Source organism: Narcine bancroftii, chromosome 9 (assembly GCF_036971445.1).
Source record: "Narcine bancroftii isolate sNarBan1 chromosome 9, sNarBan1.hap1, whole genome shotgun sequence".
Classification (NCBI taxonomy): Eukaryota; Metazoa; Chordata; class Chondrichthyes; order Torpediniformes; family Narcinidae; genus Narcine; species Narcine bancroftii.
In genome coordinates, this window is record NC_091477.1 from 111,930,638 (window position 1) to 111,950,412 (window position 19,775).

The following is a 19,775-nucleotide window of genomic DNA, read 5'->3' on the forward strand; positions in this document are numbered from 1 at the left end:
CTGAATGGCCTAATTCTGTTCCTGCACTTTGTGGTCTTCTTAGTCAATGTTCACCTTGGAGGCAGCGGTGAATAGATTTTATGGATCTATTTCTGGAGTGGAGGTTGGTCCTATGTGGATGAATTGAGAAGGGCAAGGCTTCATTGTTTAGAGTGTTCAGAAGGATAAAATGTAATCTCCTTGAAACATTAGTTGGTGAGAAGATCTGGGAGGAATCAAGAGACTGCTTGGTCTGCTTTAGAAATCTTAGAGAGTATGGTCATTGAATAATAGTTTTTGGATTTTAGGATCAAGAGAAAGATAAGTCTGTCAATTTAGGGATTGTCCTTTTCTACCCAAATTGATGCTCTCAACTGCTGATATATAATGCTAGACAACAATTTTTTTTCAAAAGGTTTGCTTCCTGAAAAATAGTGGGAATTATGACAGAGAACTTCAAGCTGAACACAAATATTTGCTGTATCACGTAGGAAGTTAGAGAAACATTAAATTAACTTTTATTGAATTTGGGATGTTTAATCACATAATAACACTGACACATTGCATTAGTTCAACTGACCTAAAATTGCTACTGATTTTCATTTTTACTCAGAATCTGATGCCTCTTGTGACAGTGTCCAACAATAGTTGGCCAGTATTGATGGATTTCAGTTGCCCTGATACTGCTTTTCCATTGGTGCAATGTCCAGGTGAAACCTTTCACCATGTTCATTATTAACTGCACCAATATCTGCTGTATTAAAAATCTTCTTGAAAACAATAAATGCAATTGTTAAGTATACTCACTGTGCTATTGCCTGAAGAACATGCATCAATATGTGTTCAATCTGCATCAGTGTAATGCACAACATCTGTATATGTGATCTGCTTTTATAACCTGTCTACATCTATCTTGATTAAGCTTGCCCAGGCCTTAGACAACGTTTGCACAGCCCCTGTACTGAGTGCATGCTCAGGCATGCTTGGACTGAGCAAAACAGCTTGCTTTGTGAGCAATATTACTGGCAGACTTAAAATATGACAGGAAATCACAAAATAGGCTACATCTAAAAAGCAGTAAGTGATAGGAAAAATTTAAGGTGATTTTTGTGATCAGCAGGCCTAAATCCATAAAATTCACCCAAAAGTGTTCAGGAAGAAAAATCTTCATTGTCCACTGATTGAATGTCTGAGTTTTTATTTCAAACAAACTAGGTCATATGCAAATTTACAATAATATAGAAAACATTTACTGTAAAATGTACCTGTAATGTATTGCCAAAAGAGTTTTGATGTTTTATTGAAAATCAGTATCTTCTCAGCAAGTTACAAGCCGTATGGATAAAATGATGTATTTGATTGTTAAAGGACTACCTTAAAATAATCACAGATTATAGTTTATCTTTTGTGTGAATAGAAAAATACTTCCATGAGGTTGGCATTATATATTTCCTTAACTGTACACCCAGTTCCTAAACTAATAAATGATAACTCATAATAATTAATAACTATGTTTGAAAGCTTGAAAGGTTGATTGATATTTTGAAAATTTCTATACATTTCCCTTTTACTGTACATTTAGTTCCAAAGTTCCTTTTCATATTGAAATCCACAACCACATTCCCTTGAATGTGCAAGCCAAGAACTGGTATAATAAAAGCCAGTATTTTGTGTATCACTATTGGGGCCCAGTGAGCTCATGCCAAAAATGGAAATAAACATCTGGAAATCTCCGTCTCCTCTGATGGGGTTTTAGAAGATCTCTCTGCACCCTTTCTGCATCTGCAAATTTCAATGGGATTAATTTTCATTATTAAGTGCCTCCTTTTACTCCATTTGAAAAAAATGAAGTGAGGTAGTTGGTAGTACCTGGTCACGTAAAACATCTAAACTCCCAAAGAATGAATAGAAATCCATTTGCCGTTATTTTGTGATAACATATGATGCTTGTCACATCCTCCTTCCAAAATGCAGTTACATTGCAGGTAATAGAGGAGAATTTGAGAAGGAGGTATACGTGCATTTAACTACATCAATGAGACCAAAAGCAGACTTGGAAACTGTTTCACAGACCATCTACGTTCTGTCTGTAATGGCCATCCAGAGCTTCTGGTTGCTTTCATTTCAACTTCCCTTCCCGTTCCCACACCGAATTGTCTATCTTTACCCTTCTCCACTGCCAGAGTGTGGCCCAATGTAAACTAAATGAGCAACACCTCGTATTCCTCTGGGACAGTCCCCAGCCTAATAGCATGAGCATCGAATTTTCTGATTTCAGGTAACGTCCCCTGTCCCTTCTCTGAGCTACCTTATTCTTGCCTCTTTTCCCTCCTTCCATTATTGTCAACTTTCCCACACAACCCCACCCACTCTTATTCCCCCTTCTGGTTCTATCCACCTACATTTCATCAACACGATTGCACCACATCCCCTCCCCCATATTTCGTTCCATCTAGTCCCACTTTTCCTTCACCTCTCCCCTAAAGGCTTCCACTATATCACCTTCCTTATTTCCAGCATTGGTAGCCTTTGTCTCCACTAATCACCCACATCACACCACCCTTCCTGCCCCCGAGCTATCTCCAACCTGACTATGCATGACTCATCTTCCTCCACCTGGTCCCTTTTACTTTTCTCCTGCCTCTATCTCCCTTTATCTGGCTTTGTTTTTAAACTTAGACATAAGCATGGTATCATGAGCCCAAGCTGCCCAAATACCCCAATTAACCTACAACCTCTGTAGGTTTAGAACAGAGGGAGAAAATCGGAGCACCCAGAGGAAACCCACCCAGATATGGGGAGAATGTACAAATTCCTTATTTACATGTCAGATTCGAACCCGAGTAACTGGCTCTATAATATTATTGCCCATCAACAGCCTTTGACTCTCTCTGGCTGTCATCCTTCAAGCTTCCATTGTTCACCCAACCCCAGTTGCCCCTGTCCTCCTGCTCACCCCCTGTCATTATTATACTGGATATCTCCAATCTCAGTCTTGATGTAGGGTTTCAGCCCAAAACATCACCAATTCTCTTTTCCCCACTGATGCTGCCTGGCCCGTTGTGTTCCACCAGCAGAATGGGTTTTTTTTTGCTCCAGATTCCAGTCTCAAATGTGCATTTGCTGCCTTATCAAGTGTTTGAAAAAGTGCATTATATTCACCTTTTCCATCACAAATTGAAACAAATTATTCCAGAAATACTCAGAAGGACAGAAAACAGCAAGATTAAATAGGTCATTTTCAAACTGCAAACAGTGAGGTTCTGCAGAACGAGTGCTGGAGCCCTTGCTGTGTACAATCTTTACAAATGACTTAAAGGGGAGATTATATCCAAGTTTGCTTGCAAAGTGAGATGTTTTAGGGATAATATAAAGATGATTCAAGGTGATTTAGACAGGCTAGGAGAACGGCCAAGGACATGACAAATACATGTGCCGTATATGGACCAAATCATATAATTGGAAGCAGTAAGATAGAAAGGCAGAGTATTTTTAAATGAATGATTGGAAACTGTTGGTGTATGGAAGGATCAAGAGGTTCTCGTGTATATGTCAGTTTACCCTAATGCATTTTAGAAACCAGATGGTGCATTCTCCTTTGTTATAAAGATTTGTACCAACAATGCCACTGTACAGGTCAGCAAGAAGGTGTTAACACTGCCCCTGAAAGCTCTGCACATCTACGGGTACAATTCTAGCACTATCCACCTGTCAATGTGAAATGTCTGTGGTCAGCCTCAAGCACTTGGCCACAATCATTCACAGCTTCCTCGCTGTGCCTTTGTACCCAATACTGCATTTGACAGTGACCTTACCACCACCTGCAAACTGCACATCTGTGGAGCCATGGGTTCAGAAAAAGAGATTTCCCATTTACAATCGAGATGACAACAAATTTCTTCAACTTTTTGGAATCTTTATCCCAAAGAAGTAGAAAAATGGCGTAAAGGCAACGATGGAGAACTCAGAAACAGTAGAATCAAGGGGGTCCTTTTCCCTGCGGACCAGTCAGAATTTCAAATTACCAGCAACTGTAAACATACTCAAGAAGAAAGATATGCAAACAAATAGTACAATACGGAAAATAAATACTCAGTAATAAATAATGAGCAAAGTAAGGGTCCTTAAATGAGTCTCTGAATGAACCTGTTGATATAATGGTGCTGGTGATAATGTGTGACACAGAGCATTGAAGACATACATGCTACATCACAGTAATTGTTTACTCAACTTTCTTCGCATTGCTTGGGATCTGGTGTATTCAAATTGGTTGCACAGTAGTTGATTTGACTGTGGGAATGATAAAGCTCAAAGATGATACCTTCATCAGTTATCCAATCAGCAGTTCTTTCTTTTGCTTGGCTTCGCAGATGAAGATTTATAGAGGGGGTAAATTTCCACGTCAGCTGCAGGCTCGTTTGTGGCTGACAAGTCCGATGCGGGACAGGCAGACACGGTTGCAGCGGCTGCAGGGGAAAATTGGTTGGTTGGGGTTGGGTGTTGGGTTTTTCCTCCTTTGTCTTTTGTCAGTGAGGTGGGCTCTGCGGTCTTCTTCAAAGGAGGTTGCTGCCCGCCGAACTGTGAGGCGCCAAGATGCACGGTTTGAGGCGAGATCAGCCCACTGGCGGGGGTCAATGGGGCAGGCACCAAGAGATTTCTTTAGGCAGTCTTTGTACCTCTTCTTTGGTGCACCTCTGTCACGGTGGCCAGTGGAGAGCTCGCCATATAACACGATCTTGGGAAGGCGATGGTCCTCCATTCTGGAGACGTGACCCACCCAACGCAGCTGGATCTTCAGCAGCGTGGACTCGATGCTGTCGGCCTCTGCCATCTCGAGTACTTCGATGTTAGGGATGAAGGCTCTCCAATGAATGTTGAAGATGTTTGTTTTAATGAATTTTAACATGGAATCATATTTTCAAGACAGCCTCGACAGTAATGTGTCATTGCTGGTAGATTTAATCTTCAATAGATTATATTGTGCAAATAATGTCCCTGCACCAATGTATCTGTTTATAATCACTTCTATAACAACAGCAAGTTTATTGTCATATATCTTGTTCAATGTAAATATGCACTGAAGTTCTTACTTCTCATTGCCAAGCAGATACCTCATTTTATAAAGATTCCATTAAACCGAATGAAAAAGAGAAAACAAAAAATAGTAAGAAAATAAATATTCATAGTTAACCTGGAACAAGAAAAATAAGTGACTTTGCAACTGTGCAGGCAGCCCTTTTGCATTGACAATAAAAACACAGAAATGCTAGAGGAACTCAGCAGGTCCCATGGCATCCAGAGGACGTAAAGCTATATAAGCGACGTTTCTCTGAGCCCTTCTTCAAGACATGAGTAAAAAGCGGGTAGGCGCCTGAATTAAAGGAAAGGGAGGGGGTGGAGTACAGACCAACAGACAAAATGAATTAATTGGATATGGAGAGGTGGGCAGGAGGGAGGAAAGGTGAGAATAAAGTACTCCCTGATTGGTATAACCAGAGGAGGTCAAGAGCCTGATGGCCATTGGTCGGGGGAGGGGGGTGGGGAAATTGTTCAATTTATTTATTTTTAATTCACTTTTGCAAGATTCTGCAGTTCTTTATTTAAATTGAAAGTTGTTGGTAGCAAATAATTACATGTACCTGTTGACTCGACTATTGCTGGCAGGTCTGTGGCAATTAGGAAAAAGATTCAAAAATCTCACTGAGCAAAGTAGTAAATCTCCAAGGTAGGAAGAAACTACTACAGTCATACTGTTCAGTGAAGGCCAGACAACAGCTTGTCCCTGGCATTCACACACTGGCAAACTACATGTGTCCAATGCCAAAATCTACTGCATCTGGTGCTCCCGCTGTGGTCTCCTCTACATCAGAGAGACTGGGCACAGACTGGGAAATCACTTTACTGAGCACCTTGGCTCTGTACGTCACAATAATGTGGATCTCCCAGTCGCCACCGATTTCAATTCCCCTTCCCATTCCTTTGCTGTCATGTCTGTCCATGGACTCGTGCACTGCCAGCTGAGATGATTTTCAAATTGGAGGAACAAGACCTCATTTTCTGTCTGGGCACCTTCCAACTGAATGGCATTAGCATCAACTTCTCTGACTTTCATTGAACCCTCCCCCCTCCTTCTTCCACCCCCGCCCCCCCCATTGCCTTTCCCCAGCTCTGTGTCTCTCCCTTTTCCCTCTGTCTCCTTTCACAGAGCTAAAATCAGTTCTCACCTCTCCTCTTATCATATCCAACCTTTTGTTGGTTCTGCACTCCTCCCCAAGCCAGCACTGTCATTATTCTGAGCGTTCCTGTTCTTTGTATTTTCCTTGAAGAATGGCTCAGACCTCCTATGGACACTGCATGACTGGCTGAGTTCCTCCAGCATTTCTGTATGTTTTACTACAGTCACTCATCTAATGCCAAAATATTATTCTTCTAATTTAAATTTTATTTCTGACATAGAACAAGTTTAAAATTAACACTCCTCTCACACCTTACATTGACTTGTTCAGACATGGCCAGGAAATTGGATGTCTAACTGCCTATTGCAGTTAGAATAGATGAGTGTTCCTCCTTACAGTCTGTTACTCTTTTCTTTTGTCATGTTTCAGGTGTGCAATGTTCCTCCTGAAAAGGCTTTTAAAATTTGAAAATGTACACCAGGCACGGACTGCGCTGCCAAATATTTTCATCTGGTGCAATGATGCGGCAGTGTTTCCATCAATGTGCCTGACTTGAACCGTACTGTTGGATTTGGACAATTTGATCTCAAAACACTTAATTTAAACAGTCTTTTCCTTGTTCATGACTCACAGGATATACCATTGTATGAACCATATTGCTGACATTCCGATTAGAAGACTTTATTCCAAATGGTAATCGTTTAAGGACATTGAGAAAGGGAAGTGTGTGAAAGGATTAGGACACATATGACATCACCATACAAGCAACTAACTGCAAGAAGATGCATTCAACTTGCACCCTTACCTCGAAGCCAGTTACTGATCTACTCTTAAGTATATATTGCAAGGCAGATTTATCCCTATCCAAAAGAGTAGGCTGCTTTCTTGATTCAAGTTATTCACATTAACCATTAACGGTAAAAAATGTTTCATGATATCTGTATATAAATATATCATGAGAACTGAATAAGAAAACAAAATCAAGAATAACACTTTGCTGTAAAATAAATGTAGATTTTAAGAATTGAACAAGTGAATTAATAGCAGTGAGCTTATCTTCTTTACTGAGTGTTTACAGGACAACATGTTGATTTTCAATGGGATTAGCACAGCAGTTTGTATGTTGTTGTAAATTTCTAGGGAATCAAAAGGCAAAAAAATACTCCATCGTATGGAATGGAAACAGAATCTTCAGCCCAATTTGCCCACACTGACCAAGATGTCCCACCCATACTGGTCCACCCTGCCAGTGCCTGGTCCATATCCCTCCAAGCCTACCCGTCCATATATATGTCAAAATGTTTCTTAAAGTTTGCAATAGTAACTGTCTCAACCACCTCATCTGACAGCTTGTTCCTTACACCCAGCAACTTCTGTGTGAGAGGAAATAAAGTTACCTCTCTGGTAAATCTCTTCCCCCACCAACCCCCCCCACCCCCCCCCCCCCCCAACTTTTCCTTATGTTCTCTGGTTATGGATTCCCCTACTCTGGGCAAATGATTTTTTACACCTCAATGACATCAACCCTCATCCTCCTGTGCTTCAAGGAATAAAGCCCTCACCTGCACAACCTCCCTACAGTTCAGGCTGGAGATACAGGAGAGCATGGAGGTAATGGAAAATGTAGTGTTGAAGGAAGTTAGAGACACTGTTAATCAAGGCACTGGGAACCAATGCATATCAGGGTGCAAAAAGGTTGCATGAACTCACCTTGGTGTGAATTAGGATAACCTGAAAAGATCTCTACCTTCAAGACTGCTTTCCCAATAACTTCCGTGAACACTGCATATAAGTGATTATCTTTAAACAATAACTCAGTGAAGAGTGAGAAGGATCAGTTCACCTATATACATTGCTGTCTATAGTATGTTCATTCTCTCATCAAATTGTCTCTACTGTAATTTGAATAATTAGATTATTTTAACCTGATATCTTGTTGACATGGTTAAGTCAGTATTTCCATTGTACGTCAGGAAATCTTTGCAATTGACCTACTGATGCACTGGGCATCATCTTCCTGATCACACTATTCTTTGTGTGATTACTTTTTTTTACTGATGGCTCCAGCTGGTGGTTACAAAATATTATTCCATATTAGCAAGTACTTTTTTCTTTCTCTTCACCACAACATGACCCCAAGACCCTCCACTTCACAGCTGACCCACATCAATGCAATGTATCACTCTCAATGAGCTTCGGCAGCGTGTCCCCACACCCCCACATTACCTCCCACTTCTAAGATACTTAGCCACCACATCCCCCTCATTGTGGGCTGGCAGCCTCTCACTTTTCACTCTCGTTAGAACAATCTGCCGATTTAAATTGGAGGAACAGCACCTCATATTCCATCTGGGCACCCTCCAACCGGATGCCATTAAAATTGACTTATTTGGTTTCCGTTAGCCTTCTTTTCCCCGCCCCCCTCCCACCACACCATCTTTCCCAATGTCTCCTTTCCTCTAGTTCACTCTTGCTCTCTTATTCCTTTACCCCAGCCCTACTTTCACAGAGCCAAAAACACACCCTCCTCCTCCAATCGATTTGCACTATTCCTCTCCTATCCTCCCATCCATATTCAATTAATGTTTTTTTTTGTCCATTGGTCTGTGCTCTTCCTGCTGCCCATTCTTCCCTGCTCCCCAGCCTTTTAATTCAGGCACCTGCCTGCTTTTTACTCACAACTTGAAGAGGGGCTCAGGCCCAAAGTGTCAGTTATATTATCTCTACTTCCTGTGGATGCTGCAAGACCTGCTAAGTTCCTCCAGCAGTTTTTACTAAAAGTAAGAATTGGTCATTTCTTGTCATGAGGTTCAAAGTCAACAAAGAGCTTAGAATTCAAGTGCAGAATCATATTTAATAGATTTGGTTATAATATAGAGTTCTTGGTGGAGATAAATCAGTCCCTACTCTTCATTTCTAGTTCAATTTTTACATTTCAATTTAGCCGTACAGCTCAGTAACAGGACCTTTTGGCCCATGCCACCCCAAACCCCAATTAACCTATGACCCCGGTACATTTTTGAAGAGTGAGAGAAACCAGAGCACCTGGAGGAAACCTATGCAGACACTGGGAGAACGAGTAAGCTCCTTACAGACAGTGCCGGATTCAAACCTGGATCTCTGGCGCTGGAATAGCATTGCGCTAACTACTACTACGCTAACCATGCCGTCTGCAAGAGATCTGTATCAAGCCCTTTACATCTGCCTCCCTTTCTTCACACCAATAAAATCCAGAGCTCAGAGTACAATGGAGGAGGTGTAATGCATAGCTGAGGCACCCTTAAAATAACGTTAACAGGACACCTTCCTTCTACTTTTATGTATGTAATGCAGAGAGGTAGAAGGAGTAGGATTCTGACAATGACAGTTTAGAATTCTTTCTGCAAAACAGCAGAAAGTGGACATCCAAGAACTTACAGGTACACAAACCTTTATCCGGAACCCTTGGGGGACAGTGTGTTCCGAATTTCGGATTTTTCCAGATTTCGGAAAGCCAGATTTAAGCCAACCTGAATTGTGCTGTCGTATCCACCCCTACCCCCTTCCAGTCGTGCAGCCATCTCCCCACCCCCCTCGTCCACCCAACTCGTGCTGCCGGTCTCTCGTCCGCCTGACGTGCTGCCGGACTCTCCCCCTCGCCTGCCTGGCTCGCGCTGCCAGGCTCTCCCCCACGCCCGCCCGACTTGCGCTGCCATCTCTCTCCCCACTTGCCGGACTTTGGAGCTTTCCGGATTTTAGATGTCCGGATAAAGGATTATATTCCTGTACTTGGTGAAATATTTATGTAACAAAATACAGCTGTGGATTAAATTAGCAGAAAAAAATCTTGATGGGAAACATAAATATAACATGCTAATTATTTATTCAGTTGTGAACGATTTACATTGCCTTATCAAACAGACCATCTTGGAGATGGCAACAATTCCTGCAGTAGCTGTTTCGTAATACCCACCAAATTAATCAATAACTAACCTGGTAATAGAATTAACTCATAGAAAATGCTAAGTCAGCATTGGAGCATTAGTGTACTGCACGAGTTAACAGTAAAAAGTGTCCAAATGCCAAAATGATTAAAGAATAAATAATTTCCTTTCACCCCATTAAATAACTGTTCAAAAATGCATTAACTAGGCCCAGGTGTGTTCTCAGCAATAAAAAGCCAAATCATAACCATTCCTTTCTTTGTAATTGGAAACATTTCTGCAATTCCCACCCCATTCCTTCCATGCAACGATGAGCTGTCAGAACTGATGTCGGGCACTGCCACAATAGGCTCTCGTCCTTTGCAGGTCATGCCCTTATCTGGGTATCCCACCTGGCAGGTAGCAGCCTGAAATCAATGGAACATCCACTTGTGGCATGAACTCACTGACTGCATGTTAATAACAATGTGAATTTGTCATCCAGTGGTGCAAGACCCTCTTTTTCACATTTAAAGAGCATCTTGTGCTGGGTGGGCACACCTAAATCATCTCCCTAGATAACCTTAATCTGGATTTGAGTGCAAACCCCATAATTTGAAAGCATTTGGTCTACTTGCAAGGTCTAACAATGCAACCAAATATTTAATTATTCCCTCCATGATTGATAACCAAGCACTCAAACCAAAAGCCAAAGGAAAATATATAAGAGAGCCTCGGATGCCCTCTCCAAAGTTCATCAAATCATGCTTTAGTTCATTCAATTTCATTCACTTAGGGGATAACTGGATAGAAATGAGAATTCCAGATACATTTTAGTCCTATATAGTGGCAGACCAAAGCAGACTATATTCTCATCAAACTAAGATGATGAGAATCTGTAAATGTTTATTTATATCAAAGCCTGTGCTGTCATATTTTTAAAAAATCCTCCCGTGCTCAATGTGCCTCTATCATCTTCTGTTGTGGTCAAAAGCAGAGTTTGATATTCTGTAGTTGTAACTTTGAAGGGCAACCCTGCACATTTAAACCCTCTGGTGTTTCACTCTGTTCTGGGGGAATGACAAGGCACAGTTGCTGAAATGCATACCAGCAACGTGAAATGACGCGAGGATACCAGAGTTGATCGGGTCTCCATCTTAGCTAATACTGTGGAGGCTTTTGCTCCATGTTCATGTATCCTTACCATTCAGATTTTCACTTCTGAGTTTAATTATGAAGAGAGAAAGCCTGTGATTGGTGAAGTTTAAATTTACAAATTGATTTCCCATGGGCTTATTTCATTTCATTTTGCCAAAGAGCCAATTGGTCTCCTGCTACTGACCCCTTACTCCTCTGCTCTTCAAGTCTTCATGAAGGACAATATATAATGTCTTTCATAGTGTTTTTCAAAATTAGAGACCCCCATCCATCACTCCCTTTTATCTGCACTCTTCTTTTGAAAGACTATTCACCATGCCTCCTACCCTGTACTTGATGAGGCAGATCATCCTCTCACCAAAGTGACCTCTGTGGCACCACATTCTATCACCTGCACAGACATTTAGCTTGCAGTCCACTGAAGAAAAATGTTCTCATGTACCATTGAAACATTCTACTAACAGCACACTCTTGGAATGACAGCAACGTTTTACTCTAAGTGATGCTAAATGTTTGAGAAGTGTTGGTTCCCAATTATTTTGAATGTCCTGTGAATCAAGGATGTTTTGATTTTAGTTCATGATGAAAGCACCTTTTCAGAATCCATGTTTCAGTTGATTTTTTCCAGTTCTATCAGCCCATGGCTCTCATCTCTGTTTCACTGACAGACCACCTTAATTTTTTTTTAAAATTTAGGCATACAGCACGGTAACAGGCCATTTCAACCCATAAGCCAGTGCCACCCAATTACATCCCAGTACATTTTGAATGGTGGAAACTGGACCCCCCTGGGAAAACCCACACAGACACATGGAGAATGTACAAACTCCTTACAGACAGCACTGGATTCGAACCCCAGTCCCAATCTCTGGCACTGTAATGGTGTTGCGCTAACTGCTTCACCAATTGGGCAGCCCATGATAAGTAAAGTATTTACTTATGGACCACTAGTGTGGGGAGGAGAGGGAGCTGGTGAGCTCATGCCCTTTCACTGAGAGGATTTTTGTTTTGGAGGGACAATGACTTGAGAACCTTTGTTTAACTTGTTGACAGGTTAAACAAAGGCATGGTTAATGTAGCGGTTGGCACAGCACCGTTATAGCGCCAGTTATATTCTCCCTGTGTCTGCGTGGACTTCCTTCGGATGCTCTGGTTTCCTCCCACGCTTGTAGATCAATTGGGTGAAATTGGGCAGCGTGTTGTATATTAAAAGAAAAAGTGCATGTGTTGTTTATTATATCAGTGATATTTGTATTTGATGCCACACCATAGACCACCTAGAGCAAGCCCACAAACCACTAGTCATAGACCACAGATTAATAAATACTGGCATAACCTATCCATCAATTTCAGCCCAAGTAAATGTTCTTACTTATTCATTACAGCAAAAAAATTGTGATTTGACACCAATATCAACATCAAATGTAACTAGGCCATGTAGCAAATTAAGGAAGAATAAAGTTCCAAAATTCTCAATCTAATCTCTTTAACATGTATATAAATATCCTCAGAACAGTTTCCAACTCCAGTCCTGCAAGCCTGTCTCGACTAAGTTTCACACTTCTTCACTGTTGACATTGTGAGATGTCTGTGAGATTGATAAATGTTGTGCCAATATGGGATTGTGAGCTATGGTTCAGGATACTGGGGTTGCAAGTGTCTTAACACATCTAACTTCAAACCAATCTTTCTAAACTATTGACCCAAAATTTAGAAGTATTGTACTTTAACACTCTTTGTTATTAAAGTACCCGAGCCTTGTTATACAAAGTGCGGTGATGCATTTTCACTTCACACTTCCCGGTACATCTAGTTCAGACATTTACACAGAGGAGAGACTGGATATATTTTTGGTTATTTTATGTTTTTTTGAAGTTTGTATATTTGTTTTACAAAGACATCTTGAGAAGAATTTGCTGGCGGTTAAAATTCCTTAGACAGCTGGTAAACATTTCTAACGTGGCCACTTTAACTCTTCGTTGTTTTCACCCAGCAATGGTTTGCTGGTGTAGTGTCAGAAGTTTTCTGCTTGTGAAAGGCAATGGAAGTTCATAAAACATTGGCCTCCAAACAAGACTTCTGATTTAACTTGAAGAAAATGATACATTTAGGACTGCCTTGTGGTCACATATGTTTTTATAATATTCCTGTCTCAGACTTCACAGACTCACCATTATCCAATACAACTGGTCTTAAAGTGTACCAGGAAAATATGATACTCAGAGAACCAAAATCCTTTGGAAATTACAATTATTTGAGATTTAACATGAACCTGTGGGGTAAAATAAAATCTTTAAAATTTACAAGTGTCCTGATACCACTCTCAGTGGATAATACTGCAGAATCTCATTCACAATCTTTAAGATCTTTCAAGGGTTTGAAGCTGCTTTGTACCATGGACTGATAGGATCCAACTCACAGAAAGGTATTTCTTCACATGATATTGTTCTCAACTGTTATAAATGAATATACAAAGTAGGAGCAGGAGTGTGAACTTATTCAGTCATTCAGTAAGATGATGGCTGATCTGACTATATATTTGTCTCAGTATTTCCACTTTTCTCCGCTAATTGTTCACGTCCTTGTAAAATACCAATTTCTCTCCACCTTAAAAATGATCAAAGACTCTATTTCCACCACTCTTTGTCCAATAATACTCACAATCCTTTGAGAGTAAAATGTCCACTTAATTTCTCTCTTCAGTTGCAACCCCTTGTTTTTAAAAATGTGACAACTTATATCTAGATTCTCCTTCAAAAGGAAAAATCCTCTCCATATATTGTCAAGACCTTTGTGGACCTTGTTTTTTCAATCAAGTAACCTATCTCTCTTGTAACTTCCAACCAATACAAACCTAGCCCTTTCCATCCTTTCCTCTTAGGAGAAAACGCATTCTAGAAATGAGTATCGTGAATCTTCTCTGGACTGCTTCCAAAATACTAACATCCTTAATTGAATAAAGAGACCAATACAGTAAACATTTTTCCATATGTGACCTCATCAACACACTACATTACAGAAGCTTAATTCCCCCTACATTTGTATTCAATTCCCATGGCAATAAACACTCATATTCTGTTATCCTTTCTAAATTCTTTATGAACACCAGCCTTCTAAACTAGGATCACCAGATCCCTCTACACATTTAAGTTTAAGTTTACTTGTTATATTAATCCTAATAGACTGCGAAAGTTTCTTTTGCAAACATTCCAATTTATCTCCAACAGCCTTATAAAGTTGAACAAGCACACTATTACAGAGTGCAGTTACAATGAGAAATAAAAAAAGATAAATTTGTACCAAGCAAGGGCAACATGATTGCAATGTTATGGGGTTCACTCAGGAGCCTGATGGCTGTTGGGAAGGAACTGTTGATGCTTAATTTCACACCAATGGGAGAAGAGAATGTGTCCGAGAGATCCTTCAATATTTTGGCTGCCTGTTCTAGGCAGCAGGAGCTATAGATGGAGTGAGGGAAAAAGAGGAAATTATGGGTGATGTTCTAAGCTGCATTCACTATTTTCTGCAACTTGATCCAATCTGGAGCAGAATCACTCCCATTCCACAATGCGATGCATGCACCAATTATGCTTTCCTTGGTGTAGATGTTATTGAGGGATAAGGAGAGCATGCTAAGCTTCCATAGTCTTCTAAGAAAGTAGTGGTGTGTTTGGTATTCTTTCTTGTCAATCACATCAAAGTGGTTGGTCCAAGTCAGGTAATTGGAGACGTTTATTCCTATGAACTGAAGCTATCTAATTCTTGAAGTTCTGTTGTCCATCACCACTCAGATAATGTCTTTTTTATTTCCCCGACAAAATGGACAATTGCTTGACTAGTTATTCTCCATTTTCTGATCTTTGCTTAATCTATCTATAATTAATTTATAGCCTTCTTGCCTTCTCTTCACAACTTCCTTTCATATACATCTTCATGTCATCAACAAATTTAACAAGTGTACCTTCAGGCTCTGCACTCAAGTCATTTTTGTAAATTGTACATAGATGGAATCTCAGTCTTGTATTTCTTACTTATTGCCAATTAGAAAAATACTTTTTATGCCAACCCTCTGTTTCCTGCTAACCAGCCAACCTTCTATCTATGGCAACATGTTATCTCCCGCACCACGAGCTTCTATTTTCCGCAGTCCCATTGACAAAAGCACTGCCAAGTGAATATCAAGTGATCCCTACTCAATGATCTGGGGAACTACAACCATACAAATTAACAGCCCTTAGTTTTTTTTTTGTACTTATTGAGCAATAGTGTAGTGCAAGGAAGAAAACGCTCACACACACTATATCTAGGATGAAATGCAATCAAGAAAAGTTACAAGTTCAGCAGGAAATGCCCTCTTTTATAATGTGTCTTTTGTTAAGTTTCCACTTTACCCATCAAAGTTTTGGCAAGGTATTTTCCCTTTGCTCAGACTTGGCATGGATAATTTCATCTGATAACAAAATTTTGTTTTTCTTCACTAATTACCCTTGTATTCGTTCCATTTTTAAATACATGCAACTCTAAGAGACATTTTTCATCTACTGGGGAATAAGAGCTCTGAAGGTTGGATAACAAGTCAAATCAGGGTTAGGGTTAGTTACTGGATGGTGGAATTAGCTTAATGAGGAAACAGGAAAGGTATCAATAAGATTGAAAGCGTGCAGAGAAGATTACCCGGTCTTCAAGAACTGAGTTACAGGAAGAAGTTAAACAGGTTATGATTTTATTCCCTGGAGCGTAAAAGAATGAGGGGAGGTATTTAAAGTTACGAGGGATACAGTCAGAGTAAATGTAGACAGGCTTTTTCCACTGAGGGTAGGTGAGATACAAACCAGAGGTCATGAGTTAGGGGTGAAAGGGGAAAGGTTTAGGGGTAACATTTGGGAGATCTTCTTCACATAGAGAGAGTGGTGGGAGTGTGGAATGAGGTGCCAGCTGAAGTGGTAAATTTGGGCTCAAATTTCACGTTTATGAAGAACTTGGACTGGTACATAGGATGGGACAGGAATGGAGGGCTATGGACTGGGTGCAGGTCCAAAAATAGCTTAGGACAGACTAAGAGGGCCAAAGAGCCTGTTTCTGTGGTATAATATTCTATGATTCTAAGATTGTCTTTCCCTGCTCCGATGTTATTGATGTAGATGACTCAAAAACATTTGTTGACTGCGTTTGACTCTCTGCATTGCAGCACTTTCAGACCATGCTGAAAACCAAGTTGAATGTGTTGACTCTGCGGAAGGAACCCTTGCCGACAGTCATCTTTCATGAACCGGAAGCCATTGAATTGTCCCCCACGGCTCCTCTGATGAACAGCCAGGAAATCCCAGAACGCAAGGTTAGTTGCAAGTTAGAGAATTGCTTGTCAGGATGCTTAATGACAGAAACAATATGCTACTTGTAGTGAGAATATCTCACTGGCGGAGGAAAATGTATATCTTTACCTCGTAACCTCAGTTAACATTACTGTCTGTTCACAGTACCAGTTTCCATTACAGAAACTACACCTCAGTCTACCAAAGTTAAATGGCTGATTCATCTTTAGACATTACATCAGACTGTTGCATACATAGAATTACTTGATCTCCTGCCTTTTCAAATTAATTACAAAGTTTTATTCAGGGAGAGAAAGTGAATGAAGACATTACCACAAAACTCTGCAGTTCCTGAAAAATATTGACAAACAGAAGTATCAAAATCATTCAAGTTTTTCAGAATTTTTCTTCTTTTTTTTAAATTGCTTGAGAAGTATAAATAAACAGACTTCCTTTCTTCAGGATCACAAAAGGTTATTTCTGAACACAAGTTTTACACATGTCCCTCTTCATGGAAAATAGTATAGAGCAGAATTCTTACGGAAAAGACAAATGGCCAAGTTAAGTTTTGGCTTTCACAACAGATCTTTGGCTTTCAGTGACAAATAAGGCTTTGCAGTCTTTGTTCCTCTAGAAATGGGTATCCTGGTGAGGTAATCATTTAATGTCTGGCAATAAATGTTCTTAAGATGTTGGGATGCAGTGACTTCCTGGACATCTGCAGCCCCTGAGACACCTGGATTGATGCCCAGATCTAAACTAGTAGTCGAACCAGAAAAGAATAAAACTCTTTTCCTCTGCCATTAAGACGAGTGAAGATGATTATTTAGGTGCTGCCCTTTCACCCTGAGTCTTGATGTAATTCAGTATTGGTGGGGTCTTCCTGTTCTGCCAGGTCTAGAGTGTAACCACATGGTTGGGGAAGGAAGTGAAACATAATAGGAAGTGCTTTTATTCTGGTTTGGCTTAAAATGTGTTCCAGAGGTTCCTGTCAGGAGCTTTGCTTGGCAAAATGTCAGTGCCATCCTAAAATTGCTGCTGAGAGGAGTGTTGTGTGCTGGTGTTGGCAGAAAAATATGAAAAATCTGTCCCATCATTGTTAAAGCTCTTCTTAGTGAATTGAGAGCTTCATCAAAGTCCATTTTAATCAATCCAACTTTCATTGAACTATAAAATCTACAAATTAGACCCAATGGGTGATGAACAACTTTGATAATGAGCCCTCTAAAACAGGGGGAATCACCCTAGTGGGGTTTTACAGTGAGAAATCAATTCTACTAGTTAATGGCCAGGTAATGCAATTCAAAATTGCCCCTAACAATGACTTTATTGTTCTTTTATTTCTAACTCACTGTGTCTAAGTTGCCAGACAATACCTCATTAAATTTGCTTTGCCACATTGCACAAACAGAAGTTTGTGATTATGTGTGCAATTACTGACCTGACATGGAAACTGCATGCAAATACTATCATGGACGACTTCAAAATACATTCTGCATCCAATCTGTTGACACTGTGCACGTCTGGAAACACAGAAGAGGACGCGGAAGAAACCCAGCATTCTTGGGACCATATTCAAGTTTTTGGTCAAGTCCTTTTGCAAAGCATAACTTGTGTGAAGGAACCTCTCCACACATGTTAATGCTATTTATCCTTAGCTGAGTCTGGTCACGCTCTCTTCTCCCACCTTCTGTCAGGCAGAAGTCGTCGAAAAGACAAACTTCCAGATTCAAGGGTAGTTTCTTCCTTGATTCTCGAATCAGATTCTCGAATGGACATCTCAAAAGATAACTGTACTTTTCTCTATATCCTGCACTCAATCCTACTAACACAAAGCCTTGCACTTTTTGACTTTCTGTAACACTTTACCCTACACTTTTGTTTTATTTATTGCACTCTCTGCGGTACTTACGTATGGCCTAACTAACCAGAATAGCATGCAAAACAAAATCTTGGTGCACATAATAATAAACAATTCAGTTCAATTTATTAAAGGTGACACCTACATTATGGAGAGTTTATGTTCCAAGAAAACCATGTTTGATCAGCTGAGTTTCTCCCGCATTATGTGTTTTTACTTCAACCACGGTGTCTACAGATTTTTGTGATTTACTTTTGTTCCAAGAAAACCATACTTGACACAATTTTCTGTAACACAAATCCCCTTGTCTAATTGGATGCCATGATATGAGTATTCCAATGGGGTCTTTTTCTCTTACACAAAGCCAATTCACTGAAGGTGACAAAGAGTCCCACTGCCATTATTTAACATTAGAATCAGGGGATGGTCAAGGTTCATGCAAGAGAAGCAACAATTTTGACAAATTTTATTTTTAGACATTCATTACTCTGAAGCAATAAGATTTGAATGTGATGTGACAAGTCAATTGGATTAGTCTCTCCTTTGCTAAGGCCTATCTAGACAGGGGAGGACAGGCAAAGGCAGAATTTGCTATGGCTGCCAACCTAGTTGATATAGTGACATCATATCAAAATATTATTGTCCCACAACATTGAGAGACTATATTTTCTACCAATCAATTAATTTGTCGCCCTGTCTATTTATTTATTTATTTATTTGTCTATTTATCTTTTTACTTATTTATTTATTGCCACATAAAATCTGTGAGAGGGAACTTTATTCCATATCTCAAACTTTTGGGTGGTGATTTTTAAATTTGTAATTTTTTAAAAATTTCAGTGGGAATAGGCCAGTGGTTATCAACCAGCCATGGCCCACTGGTGGTGAACAGCGTGTTTCCATGTGGGGAAAAAAGAACTGCCTTTGACTTGAAAATATTGCTCAGTCATTGCCTCTTATGGGCCATGGCATGTTAGGCCAAAAGCCAGGAGGCCCTTAGACTGAAAAAGTTTGAGAAATATAAACTAGGCAGAAAAATAATTCAGCATAGACTAGAAGGACTGAATGGCCTGTTTCTGTACTGTAGTGTCCCATGGTTTTATCTGAGAATTCCGTAAGGGTGGTTTCCTGCCACCCAAACAAAGGTGATGTGGCAGAATTGACTGGACACAAAATTTTGAAGTAATGCTATACTATGAAAAGGTTACAAGTGAAATGGTGGGGATGTCTTTTCCTTCAGTGAAGGATTCAATATCAAGTGTCTTAAAATTAGAACTTGCCATGTACATACAAGAAGCATTTTTTCATGTAAAGAACAGTGGAAATCTGGAACTCTTTCCATAAAAGGTTGCAAATTCAAAGTCATTTCCCAAGTCACTGGATTTTT

General features: G+C 40.1%; 1 protein-coding gene across 3 annotated transcripts in view; it reads left to right on the plus strand.

Annotated features, from left to right (window-relative positions):
* Positions 1-19,775, plus strand: part of pid1 (phosphotyrosine interaction domain containing 1) — a 102,985-nt gene that overhangs the window by 30,136 nt on the left and 53,074 nt on the right. For 2 of the 3 annotated variants that reach the window (XM_069897342.1, XM_069897343.1), the window contains exon 2: positions 16,404-16,550. The exons of the other annotated variant lie outside the window; for it this stretch is intronic. In XM_069897342.1, coding sequence (XP_069753443.1) covers positions 16,404-16,550 — 147 coding nt within the window. The remainder of the gene's footprint in view (positions 1-16,403; positions 16,551-19,775) is intronic. 3 annotated transcript variants of the gene reach the window in all.